This window comes from Larimichthys crocea, chromosome XXIII, assembly GCF_000972845.2.
Source record: "Larimichthys crocea isolate SSNF chromosome XXIII, L_crocea_2.0, whole genome shotgun sequence".
Lineage (NCBI taxonomy): Eukaryota > Metazoa > Chordata > Actinopteri > Sciaenidae > Larimichthys > Larimichthys crocea.
The window spans coordinates 10,819,908-10,833,449 of record NC_040033.1 but is presented as its reverse complement, the minus strand read 5'-3'; the positions used below and the strand labels follow the sequence as shown (position 1 = coordinate 10,833,449).

At 40.5% G+C, this 13,542-nt stretch overlaps 1 protein-coding gene across 3 annotated transcripts; it reads left to right on the top strand.

The window, feature by feature from the left end:
- Positions 1 to 870: 870 nt before the first annotated feature.
- Positions 871 to 13,489, top strand: mybl1 (v-myb avian myeloblastosis viral oncogene homolog-like 1). 3 transcript variants are annotated; one of them, XM_019273673.2, is made up of 16 exons: positions 871 to 1,347; positions 4,212 to 4,311; positions 4,604 to 4,675; positions 4,928 to 5,020; positions 5,790 to 6,010; positions 6,111 to 6,312; positions 6,402 to 6,476; positions 6,779 to 6,889; positions 7,752 to 7,991; positions 8,102 to 8,467; positions 8,583 to 8,722; positions 8,862 to 8,976; positions 9,081 to 9,197; positions 9,286 to 9,390; positions 9,701 to 9,892; positions 10,321 to 13,489. In XM_019273673.2, the coding sequence occupies exons 1-16, from the start codon at positions 1,325 to 1,327 to the stop codon at positions 10,444 to 10,446; spliced, it is 2,298 nt and encodes a 765-aa protein (XP_019129218.2). In that variant the 5' UTR covers positions 871 to 1,324; the 3' UTR covers positions 10,447 to 13,489. The 3 variants fall into 3 exon arrangements, with proteins under 3 accessions (XP_019129218.2, XP_019129217.2, XP_019129219.2); XM_019273672.2 differs by having other exon boundaries at positions 8,084 to 8,467; XM_019273674.2 differs by lacking the exon at positions 6,779 to 6,889 and having other exon boundaries at positions 8,084 to 8,467.
- Positions 13,490 to 13,542: the final 53 nt, after the last annotated feature.

Below are 13,542 nucleotides of genomic sequence, written 5' to 3'. Positions count from 1 at the left end.
AAAAAACAAGATATGATGTAATAAATGAATAATAGTGCAATCTGTATAAACGCTCAGATAAGGTAGTATGTGAAAAACACGTTTCCAGTGGCAAACATCTTTTTGGCTTTATATGAATGAAACCAATAAACAGATGCCAAAGTTTTGTCCACAAGATGTCAGCAGAACATAGTATAAAGGAGGAGCAGAGCCGTGTACTGTAGATATGCAAAGGGTTGTGTGCCAAAGGAAAAGGAAACATTGTATTATCCATGCCAGAGTTTGAATGCTGTGAATATTCTCTGTTAGTTTTGAGTAATTTTCAAGCCTCTTCTTAAATATGATGCAATTATTATGCATCATATATTGAAGAAATAAGTCATGTCAATTCAAAGGCATTGGCCTTTTGAATCAACAACATAAAGTGGCATACATCAATGCACAATGCACTTCAACATACATGTCCACCATCTGGTAAAAATCTACATTTCATGTTCAGTAGAGTTATCTTCTACTATTAATACTTCTTGTTAAATATGTAAATAACCTCTCAGCTCTATAAATTAGGGGACAGGATTTGAGTTGTGATTAATGGGCGCCTGCTTCTAGTGAAACTGTGAGGCCGGGAAGCCCCTGAAACCCCCTGAAGGGCCTCTGAGAGTCCCCGCAGCCCACTTTGAGCCACCGCCGCCTTGATGAAAAGATCTATTCTGCTGCAGAAGGTGACAGCACAGTCGTCTATAACTCAGCGCCCGCCTCTTTCCCACTCTCAACCAATCAAACTAAAACCCACTCCCACTTCTAACCAATCACACGCGAGCCTCTCCTCGTTTCTTGTCCTATCAGCTTCGAGTACCAGCTCCCTCTTTTCGCAAGGCCCCGTTTCTGACCAATCAGAGGCGAGGCCGCCTGCGCAGAGGGCTGGGCGCGAGAATCGGCGGGATGGACAAAAATCATAACGCCAAACAGAAACACAGACAAGTTAGACGGAAACAGCGAGTAATGAAGCGATGAGTTAGTCTCTCCTGCGTGATATCGGCTCTTTATGTTGCCATATTATTATTATTTTTAGAAACAAGCAAAAGAAGAGGACGGAGTGACGCTTTTTTTGTTGTTTTTTGGAACGATGCTCACCACGCTGAGTCAGGCTTTCACACAGAGAGCGTAATGTTATGGACTGTACATTAACTTAGCTCACTGGCTAGCCGCATAATGCTAGCGAGGAAACGAGCGATGACTGACAGACAGCGATTTCTATGGATACACATGTATTAACGTGGGATTTTTATAAAGCCGGCAAACACAGGTTCGTCTTTGAAAAGGTTCAATCATCCCACCGACTGTCATGGACAACGTGAAACCACGCAGGTAATAATAATAAAACACTGTCTGCTATATGCCACAGTCACCGGTGCTTCTGTGCACCTACAGTAAAAATAACATAAGTGTATCACAGTGTGGACTTTCACACTGCACCAACTTTCATTCATGACAGGACAAGGTACACTGCACGTGTGCATGCACAGCTATACTGCAGTGGTAACTTTGCAGTATGCATATTCAAATGCATAATTCATGGTTAATGCACGATCCTTTAAGTTGTAATTGCAGCTCGTAATTCTATCCTACTGTTGTCTGTCTTCTGTGTACTGTTGTATTAACAATACTGTATGCATAGGCTGCATGATATGTTTGCTGTGCAATGGGAGGCGCGCTGCCCATTGTCAAACAGCAGCTATGCAACAGCAGCATCCTTGGAGACACATTAGTTAAAAGTGACAAGTCAGTCAGACTGGGTGCAATAAATAAAACCTTTTTTTCTTCAGTCAGTCTGAAAAAGAAAAAGCTACATCCTGTAAAAAATAATTGTGTTTAAATGTATGTATGTATGTGTGTGGTTATATGTATATATGTATATATGATATATGTATATATATATATATATATATATATATATATATATATATATATATATATATATAAAATTTATATAGTATCCAGCTCTTGGCTTTCTGTTTTTGAAAAAAGCATGTGAGATAAAAAAAAAAAATATATATCCCAGAGGCCTTCTTTGTTTTTCCAAAGCCTTATCTTCAAAAAGTACCTGAGAAAAACAAACATACATGTCAGTTTGTGATTAGACTGTCAAATTATAGTGGCCGAGGTAGCAGCACATCGATAAACGTTCAACAACAGCCACTTGAAAACAAGTGTTATGATTATTAATATTTAAAACGCACAATTAGGGGCTGGAATAGTTAACGGATTAGTTTATCAACATAATAGTATCCGCCAAATTTTTTTCAATTACACATTTTAAGTTATTTATCAACAGATCTGCCAGAAATTTACAGATTTCAAATGTGAAGATTTACCACTATTCTCAGCTGTATCTCAGAGTAAAGTCTTTTGGGGGTTTCGTGTTGACAAAACAAGCTATTTTTATGAAGTGGTGTGGGAGATTGTGGGAAATCACCAGATCAACCAACAACAGAACTAATGCTAGTTGCAGATTTAGTGCTATTTGCATTGAGCTTGAATTGATTGCTTGTTTCTGACTAATCTCCACCACACAGCACGCACAGAGAGGTGGGTGCCTCTTTTCTTTCACAAGGACACAGCTCTGGGTTTGACCTGAGGAACCCAAATCCTGTGCAACTGTGTAACTGTTTATGACTGATGTTTGGTACATTGGTTTCTGTTTGTTTTAATGCTACAGAAGCTTTCAGCTGATACCACATTTGTTCCTTTTACAACCTATAAAGCACATTTGACTATTATATTCTTCCATTTATAGTTTTTAGGTCCGTAAATGATGTGTTAAACAAAATGTGAAGGGGTTACATAAGTCTTCCTGTTTTTTTTAAACTTTTTGAACGAACTGGACCGTTAGGGCTTTGCCATTCCCCTGACCACACCCCAGCACACCGCCTCCTCCATCTCAATGACACACACTCCCACACCTCTGGAGGTGAAAGAGCCTGTTTATGTGGGATTGCCCCTTTTCTCCAGCCCCTTGACTCCCCTCCTTCCTGCTCAGCCATAGGTCCAGATACACTTCCCCACTTCTCTTTGCTCTGCAGAGGAAATCAGGCCACGTCAAAATTCAATTGCAGTGGGCAAGTTTCTACACTGAAGAAGACCTTTCATACGCAGTCTGACTCGAGACCCACGGAAAGCGCTGTTTTCCTCTTGTGTATGTGATCGTAAAGGTCTGCTGTGTAGTACCAGCTCTCAGGGATGGATGACTTAATTTCTCCTCCATTTTATTAAACTCCTCTCCACTACCACAAAGAAAGTGTTGCCCAGCAGCAACTTTTATGGGAACACAGAAGTACAGTGCTACCTGCCAACTTCTTGTGTCAGTAGAGAGGAATTTTGTGTTCTTGTATGCAGTCGTGTATGAACCAAAGTCGTTTCTTTCTTTCCTTTTTATCCTGACAAGGTTTGTCAGACGCTTGTGGCCCCCCTAAACCAAGTTGTACTCATACATTGTTATTATATTTCACATTGAAACCCATGAGTCTCATGAACAACCTCGTCTCTATGTGAGGTGTTTGCTTACCTATTACATTATTGGTTATTTGAATCACTAAAGCAGTCTGAAGGCAATATTAGCAAGGCGTCAGGGTCAGTGCTGTTGTATCATTTTTGTTCTTGAATCACTTAAAATAACTGAAAGCCTCTTGCAGATGCCATCCATGTTTCTATGTTTCCTTTTATCGTCCTGTCTGGCTTGTTTTGGCTGTGACATGGAAAGAGTAATGCTCCACCACAACCGGTGAATTTACTTAGATTATAAATGTCAGGTTAACCTAAGTAATGTAAGTAAATTCACCGGTGACCAACTTTCACTTATCTGTTCATGTATTACAAAAAATGAAAAACCAAATTTAAATTGATAAATTAATTAGAGAAATCTACTTAAACTTGTCTATTTGTTAAGCTCCATTGTGTCTTTCCCTAGTAAGGGAAACTGTGTGCAACAGGATATCTATTACAAGCAGAGAGCTTTGCATGTTTGCATTTGCATATATTATTATGACTAATCTGAAACTGAGGTACTGATACTAGTGGCTGTATTAGCAAATTTCCATGCAGTGCCATATTTATGTCACTATCCCTGCTTACAGTCTTTGAACTTTTTTTTTTAGAACATTTCTGGCTCTATGTTGTTAATAAAATCTGCTCTTCTTTTACTCCCTGTCCTCGTTCGCCCTGTGCATTTTTAGCAATGACGAGGACGAAGAGCTACACTCCACAGACCCAGAGAGTAAAGAGAAGAGCAAAGATAAAAAGACCCTGTGTAAAGTAAAGTGGTCCCGAGATGAGGTAAGTTTATCAAAGGCACGAGTGCAGTCTGGACTTATGGGGGATTTTGTAGGTTTTTCTGAGTGACTCAAATGTTGACTTACTTACTTATACCGGTACTGTATGATATTTGTGTTTTATCTTCTTGCAAATAAGAACATGTTTAAGTTTGTCTCTTGAATCTTAAGCATGATCACTGCTGTTTTTTCATCAGTAATGCAGTGAAAGTAGACAGTGTGTTAATCTAGGTTAAGTTCCTCAGGGTGGGTAGTGTTTTCACTCTGTGTCTCCTTTTCCCGCCCCTCTTTCTTAGGATGAAAAGCTGAAAAAACTTGTAGAGCAACATGGAACCGACTCCTGGAAATTAATATCTAACTTTTTCCCAGTAAGTACAATGTGCTTGCATTGTTTAATAAGTATTCAGAGTAGTATTTTGCTGCCACATTGGTCCACCTCTCTGAGCAGTGAATGATCATCCAAACCATTAGTAATCTATAATTAGCCTTGTTCCTCAACAGTGAAGTCATAGGTGCCGTAAATGAGAGGCAGATGTATTTACAGCTGTCAAGAGTAGGTGTAACTGTGAGGTAGTGGTGTGGTGTAATGAGGTGTTGTGCTTTATGCGTCTCTGTCACAGGGGAGGACAGATGGCCAGTGTCAGCACCGCTGGCAGAAGGTGCTCAACCCCGAGCTGGTGAAAGGACCCTGGACAAAAGAGGAGGATCAAAAGGTAAGAGGAGCTGGGAGTAGCCTGTTCTAGATAGAAAGAGAGATGATAAAATAGGTAAATGATAGGAGAGACAGAAGGAAGCTGTGTGGAGAGCAGCTTAGTCTCAGTAAAAGAACACAGTGCAAACACAAATGCCACAATATGCAATGTATCTTTTACCTCCAAGACCAACGAGGCTGTGCACATGCGCAAGCTCACTTCCCGCTAAAACTTTCTTTGCCTTAGCTTCTTCCCTTTTTTTTTTCCTCCCCTTTTGCAAAGTAAAGGCTCCACTACGTCATCCCTAATAAAACACAGACTTTCCAAGTCACTAGTTTAGAGCCCGGCCCTTCTTTGTACAGAGTGAAGCTCTAATATCTCTTCCGCAGCTCTAAGATCAACAATGCATTCCATAAATGGATCACGATTCTTCAAGAATGTCAAGAATGGTGCCTCATTCCTCCAACATCTTGGCATCATAACAGAAACACAGACCTATCAATTATAGCTTGTGCTGCCAATGGTGACATCACAACATTTTTCAGCCTTGAGGGAAAGAGCCAAACAAGCTGTGCTGCTTCTACAGTCGAAGCTCTCCAAACACTGGCCCTGCTGTTGGCTATAAATGAGAAAAGGAGAAAGATGCGATTTCCTTTTTTATACAAGCTTGAAGTTTTAATGAATTCAATAAGAGCCTGACTTCATCTTTGTCATTAACCAAAACATGACAAAGAACCGAATATGCAGCAGTGTATTTATTATAATTTACTAATACTAAATACTTACGCAGGTTATTGATCTGGTGCACAAGTATGGCCCCAAGCGTTGGTCTGTGATCGCTAAGCACCTCCAGGGAAGGATTGGAAAGCAGTGCCGTGAACGGTGGCATAATCACCTTAACCCAGAGGTGAAGAAGTCTTCATGGACTCAGGAAGAGGACCGAATCATCTATGAGGCCCACAAACGGCTTGGCAACCGCTGGGCAGAGATCTCCAAGCTTCTTCCTGGAAGGTGACGTAATGTTGTGCGCACATTGTGTATCTCCACTTCCAATTCGGGTCATCAACAGAGTCATTTTTGCTAAAATGTTACCGATCTTCTCCCCCAACAGGACGGACAACTCCATCAAGAACCACTGGAACTCAACCATGAGGAGGAAGGTGGAGCATGAGGGGTACCTGCAAGATGGCAGCAAAAATTTCACCTCTTCTCATACTGGAGCGAAGAGACGCCACCACAGACCGTGTCCTCCGACTCCAACAGAGCCCCAGCACTGCGATCGCAGTCCCTTGCCGATACTTGGACCCAACCAGGTCCACTTCCCTTCTGGACTCCACACAATGAGTGTTTCCATATGTCTTTAATTTCATTCCTTTATTTAAGTGTGATTATCTGTTTTTAGATGGGCGGATATCCTTATGATCCTCACAGTGGACACTTGATGGAGAGTCTTCCTGATAATTCAGGCTTCATATCGGTGAGTCTTTGTGTATTTCTTTTGCATTTTAGAGGGAAAAAAAAACTTGTGACAATCTTTATTTTCTGCACTTTCTGTAGTTCTTTGTGATCGCTAACTCTGGACTTCAAATCAAACACTTGAACGTCCTGTTATTTTCACCTAACATTCAATAACAGATTAAAAAAAAAAGAAAGAGAGTAAATCTCAAATGCTCCCATAAATATTTTATATGTGAATCTGTTTTTTTTGTCTGCATTTCTTAACTTCTTCCTTTCCTCCTGTCCTCTCGACCTCTCTTCCCTGACGTTTGTTTATTTCAGCCATCCTGCCTGGATGATCCTGACAGAGAGCAAAGAATTAAGGAGCTTGAACTGCTGCTTATGTCAGCAGAGAATGAAGTCCAACGACAAGTGCAGTGCAGAGGTCCATGTGTAAGAACACACTCCGAACGTGTGTTTGCATACTTAGTCAGCATAGCCTGCGTGTGTTTGTAGCTTACATACACTGTAAAAAGTTATTTAACAGTCATTTGTAATGTTAAATGTGTTATTGATTTCAACATTGAGTCTTAAAATTAGATATTAGAGATGAGATACAGAGAGAATGTTATGGATTTTCTTGAGCCAGGTGTTATTTCCAACACCTTACACTTAACACTTGTTTATAGAAAATTCATAAATCCCATCTTCTCAGTGGACTTTTCCTTACTTTTAAGGGGGAAAAACATTTTAAGACTTGAGACCTGAATGACTTTTTGCAGTGTATACATGTGAAAACGAGAATGGCGCACATGTATGTGTGTCTGTAGCCTGATTTGCTGTAGTGTTGCTATAGTAACTACCTTACCCATCTCGCTACTCATTCAGACTGGCCTGAAGCTGTGCTTGGTAGCCGTCCTACCTACCTCCACCCCATTACCATCGTTCCAAACATGAACCCGCTCCTTCATCCCCCCTCCCCATGCCCACGCTCAGCCAGCAGTTTGAGCCAAGCACCTTCCTCTGTCTCTCCTGTTCCTGTCCTGTCCCTCCCTGACACTGTCTTCACATTTAATTAACTCCATTCATTCTTCACAGTCAGTGACTTCATCTCGAATGATTAAATGGTGAAGATTGGTTTGATATCTTGTAGCATCACTAGTGTTTTCCACACTTTTCTTTAGTCACAGATTATATTAAAACAGATCCAAATTTAGAATGATGTTATTTGACATCTACCAATCTCGCACCATTAAATCAGATCTGCAGGAGCCAGAGACCTAACACCAGTTTTCTCTAATCCTGCCCCCATCAGAGTCTGGAGCAGTGCTCAGCCTGGTCCGACAGTGTGTCAGATGATACAATGACCACAAGTAGCAGCAGCCTAGAGGAGCAAGCGGAGAGAAGGTCCTGGAGAGGCCCTGAGATCCCACAGGGACCTCCACCACAGCTTCCTGTCTCCCCCAGCAAGTTCCTGGCCGTAGAGGCCAGCACTGTGCTCTCTACCCTGCAGACCATACCGGAGTTTGCAGAGACTATGGAGCTCATTGACTCAGTGAGTAACAGAAGGAGCACAAGAAAATATAAAAGTATGTCAGTGTGAATTTACTGAATGGAAGTCATGAATGTATTAAAGATCTACTGTAGATGTGTTTTGCTCTGCAGGACCCTGTTGCATGGAGCGACGTGGCCAGTTTCGACTTGTCAGAGGCAGCGACACCACCCAGACACAACCAGGCCGGCTACGCCAGTCTCCTGCAAGAGAGGACGATTGACAATTCAATGGGCTACACTCCCACTGCCATCTCCGGTCGCGATAAGAACTGTGCTGCATTTGGGCTGGTCGGTGTCACCTCTCTGACTCCTATCAACTCATCCAAACCCTCCCAGGCATCCATTGGGAGGAAAAGGAGAAGAGAGAGGGGGGAACCATCCCCTTTGTGCGACAGGACCTGCTCCTCCTTCTTGGAAAATATCTCAAATTCTCCCAAGAAAACGCCCACAAAGTCACTGCCGTTCACCCCGTCACGAGTAAATGAATTCTTTCTTTGACACACCCTCATCCTCGCCCCAGCTTGACTACGTCCTCGTAGAGTTGATGTTGTTGATTTGTTCACGTGACTAATGTGTCTGTCTGTTTTCTCAGTTCTGTAACATATCGGGGGCGGAGCATCTGAATCTGGATAACCCTGCCCTCACCTCAACTCCTGTGTGTGGCCAAAGGTGTCTTCTCAACACGCCACTCCAAAAAGAAACAACACCTAAGCACCAGAAAGAGAATGATGGGTAAATAAATATATAAACGCTGTATATGTCTCACAAAAGATAAAAGGCATAAAAGCTGGAATCCTTTTATTAATCTTAAGTTGATCAGATTGTTGGGAGGAGAGTCCTCGATGTATAAAACTTTCTGTCAACTTTATAGATCCCGGACTCCCAAGTTCCGTAAAACTGTCATGATCCCAACCCCGAGGACACCGACTCCCTTCAAAAATGCTTTGGCTGCCCAGGAGAAAATGCACGGGCCACTGAAGATGGAGGTGAGAGGTCAAATGTGGCTGTTCATAATAACCTTTTCTTATTTTGTGCAGTCCATGACTGCATGATCTTTTTACAATATATTCACATGTGTCGTGTTTTTCAGCCACAACCACTGGCTTTCCTAGAAGAAGACATTCGAGAAGTTCTAAAACAGGAGACTGGAGCGGACATCTTTAACAGAGCAGACATCCAGCCAGACTACAGAGTGTGGAAACATAATGTACGTATGGCATGTACACTTTCTTCCCTAATGAGCTCAATTGTGATGCTTAAATAGAACTAGAGCATTTTCTGTCCTTTGATTTCAGATTGATGGCCCAGCTAGAAAGGTGCGTAAGTCTCTTGTCCTGGACCCCTGGGGGAAAGACTGCCTAAACGTCCAACTCTTCCAGGAGCAGCACAACATCGCAGAAGTGAGTCACGATACTGGTTAAAATCACTGGTTCAGATCCTTTAGCTAGGTGAGAAACAACTCATTGGCTAATAATAGTGAGATGTGGCTGTATTGGGAAATTCCCAAGTGTGTTTCATACACATGCACGTTCAGTTTCTGGAGTTTCTGGTATAAACATTATCAATAAATGGGTATATTGAGCCTTTGAAATGGTTTCTAATGGCAGACATCTCTATAAAATGCTACTTATACTTTATGAATTTGGTTTAGCTTCATCATTTCTTGCCTTGTTTATTTAACAACTCCATTTATTGAACCTCATATCACAGGTGCCAGATGAAAGTCTACTGTCCAACTCTTCACTGATCACCCCGATCTCCGAGCAGGAGGAGTGTAGCCACTCTTTGTCTTCTAGCCAAGAGGAGCCCTCATTAGTCCCCGTTCATCCTCATCGCTTTACTGGCCCCCGGATGAAGAAGCTTCTTGCTTCCCACAAAGCACCAAAACACGCCACCGTACAGGTATGTAGAGCAGTCTTTAAATAAAATAGGAGAAAATATTTTTTCTGATTGAGTTTCCTATTGGTATTTGTTAAAGGGGGTCTGTGGAGTTTTCAAACACAAGTTCTGTTTACATTAAGCATTAGTCAACAAAACACATTGCATGTATCCAAACATCATGGAAGCTTTTCCTTCCCCATAACTCTTGCAAAGTTTTGTAAGTATGTATGTAGCCTGTGCTGGTTGCAGCATTTCTCAGTATGTTTCCGCCACCTGTACTGCTCCATAGCGCTACTAGAGGTCCAAAACTTCACAAGGAACCTTTTGAATAAATAAGTTGCAACTGTTAAGATATACATAATGTTATAAACTGTCCCTATGATGTGTTGCATAATGATGTGTAAGCTACTTTGGCAACCATTGGTGATCGTTGCCTGCCTTCTCTGCAGGTGAGTGATTGGGAAGCGGTGGTTTATGGAAAGACAGAGGACCAGCTGATCATGACAGAACAGGCCCGTCAGTACCTGAACCCTTACCCGTCATCTGGCTCTATCTCAAGGGCCCTTGTGCTTTAAAGGCGCAGGCAACACTACTATGCCCGTCCAACAACTGAAACCTCCACTGAATCCCGTAAGAGACAATCCAGTGAAGACAAATGATTTTATTTTATTATTTCTGAAGCAGAAATGCACTGCCAAGGACGTCCACGAAAGGCACGGCTGCTGGTATTGTTTTCAACACATTTCTAGGTCACTGCCTGCTTCTCGTTCATCGGTTTGGCTCGTCTTTTCCTTTGAATACACACAACCTGGCAACATAAACAGTTTTGTACAGGCTAGAACTTTTTTTCTGCACTAGTCAGTAACGTTGAAACAACCTGCACATACAGTAGGCTGTAGAAATAGTGTTTATTACTAGCAGTGGCTGCTTCTGAGTTTTATATTGTTAATATATTGTTTAAATGACAAGAAAGACATTTTATAATGTAACGCTACTCATTGTGTTTCTCCTCCGGCTTGTTTTGCTAAACTGCCCCATTGCTGTTATCGGACAAAAACCACGTACATGCAAAAAAATGTGTAGCTTTTTTTGACACCCATGTATTTTTTAAAATCACACCATGGGTTTTTAACAACACATACATACACAATACCGAATATACAAGAGTATTAGGGACAGGCATAAGGGGAAAAATGAGAAATGAGAATCAAGTTAAAAGAGCACCTCTTCCAAATTTGTGTTTTATCCCTCTGAACAGCAATTTTTGGCACGAGTATTAACATTTATTACCACACTATTTTTGTGCCAAATGAGCAATAATTTAATTGTTACTAAAAAACGATTGTGAGGCACAATTTTAGCTACAGTTTGATTTATTCTTTTAAATCCTGAAATATCGACTTTATTTCACGAAAAGGCAAATCAAACTTCCTCTTACGCGTGGCTCTAATACTCCATCATAGAATATAATATTAACAATCACTTTGAAAATCCTAGAAGCAAAAATGCAGTTACGTGTTTTTTTTTTCGTGACGGTAGTGTTACGTTGCTGAATGCGTATCCACGGTGATGTGAAGTTTTTGAGGATGGAAATAAGAAGCTGTCAGTATTGCACTACTGAGTTGATTTTTGCTGCTGAGAAAGGCGCAGTGTTTTTAAGGGCAAACTGGATAGCACTTGTGATGGTATCTTTTTTTATTAACAACACAACGTCTCCTTTCCAAGGCCATAGTGTCCGTCGAGACATCGGTTGAATGTATTTCATTGCAATGTACACGTGTAAGAACCTCAAAAATGGAAGGGTACCTTTTTTAATGTTTTATTTCTGTTTGTTTTATTTATTATCTGACAGCTCTAAAGCTTAGATATTAATATAAAATCGGACACCATGAGTTTTTAAGAAGTTTAACTTTGCTGACAAAACAGCCTAAAAACCCTCACTTGCTCTACACTACACTAAAGCAGTTCTCTCTGTGATCGAGGATGAATGGTCACCATCGCTTTGGTCAGTCGTTTTTAGTGTGTCGCAGTTGATGCAGACCAGTTTTCATGTCATCAGTGTTCTACAACGAAGCATTTGGTCGAGAAGGATTTACTTTTTATGTGAAGGCTGTAGGTTTTTATTTATTTAATGTCTACTAATTTATTTATTTCTAAAAAAAAGAAAAAAGAGAGAAATTATTGAAGATTTTTATTGTCTTTTCTCTTTCAAAATCAGGATTGGGCTACCATTCAGTTTCATTACTCCAAGTTAGAAGAACATGCACTGCCACTAATTTAATATGTTAATAATAACTTTTTCCTGATCAGGCAAGATTTAGCAAATAATCGTTGTGTAGTTGTATCTGTGATCTTGTAACATATAGATTAGATACATATAGATACACATTTTCTTCTCCTTTGATTCAAATGCGTTCTTCGCTATTAGGTAGCAGGACTCCATCTCCGACCTCTAATCATAAACAAATTGCACTTTTTACTCATCATTTAATTTTAAATGTTTGTTCATTCTGATGTTGTAGCTCTTGTCCTTATTTTTAATTTTGTTTTGTGTGAGTGTGTGTGTGTGAGAGTCTGTGTGTGTCGGACAGCTGTCTCCCCGTTTTGTAATGAATGCTGACATTAAGATCTCGCTGCTTGATTTCAACATTTTACTCCTGTCCTGCTGCAGAAATGTATGCACTACTTTAAAGCCTTACATACAACATTTTTAAGAACTAACTAACATCATCCTGTTACTACAAGACCTATATTTGATCCCTGCAACAGCAAGTATCTTAATAACCTTGTATCCTGCTGAAATGCCCTTGAGCAAGACACCAAACCCCCTATCTTCTCACTCATTATTTGACACTCTTTGCAAGAAACAAAACTCTTGAAATGTAACATAAATATGCACGAATTTGGGTGTGATTTCTGAAGAAATGTACTGCACTGTGCTTCCATGTTAACAGGCTGATTCACATCGTTTATAACCACCCTGAAGCAAACATTTCTATAATCTGGTGAAGTAACACTATAGCTCCAAACGGTCTTCTTTGTGTTATCGGCATTAGTGAATCCGGTTTTAATCTGGATTATCCTGCATTAAGCATTTTAAGTGTGAATAAGAAGGGAATCTTGTCAGGGAGATCAAGTGGAAAGATCAGGAGTAAAAACACAACTCTAAAACAGGAAGTAGACTAACATCCACATGGCGTTTGTATATGAATCTGGTGGCTGCAATGTGTCTAATCTGTATATAATTGTGTTATATGTTCTGTTTGTTGGTTTGTACATTCCATTTGTTAAGTCCGAGTTAATATGTCTGTACCTTTAACAACATTCGGCCATGTAACATCATAGGTTTTGAGGGAATTAAGTACATATACAGGATAGTAGCAGCTGTTATATACTACTGTAGTTATGCATGAGCAATACATAAGATGCTGGACTTTGCTTTAATTGACGAGGTGAATCACAAGGTGTAACACTCGCTCTATATTTTGTAGCATTTTCAGTTGAAATCATAACCATAAGGTACCATAGAAATCCTGCCAACTGTCTTTGTAACCGTGTACTTAATTTGGAAAAAAATAAATAAATGCACACGTTGCATGACATCTATGGCATTTAAAATTTTGTGTGTCTATGTTTTTTCATGGTGTTTTATCTCTCTCTGCCAAGTGCCC

Coding starts and splice junctions, on each gene's coding strand:
- mybl1 (XM_019273672.2), top strand. CDS start 1,325: ATGGACAACGTGAAACCACGCAG. Junction 4,312..4,603: donor TAAAGTGGTCCCGAGATGAG/GTAAGTTTATCA, acceptor CCTCTTTCTTAG/GATGAAAAGCTGAAAAAACT. Junction 6,477..6,778: donor ATAATTCAGGCTTCATATCG/GTGAGTCTTTGT, acceptor TGTTTATTTCAG/CCATCCTGCCTGGATGATCC.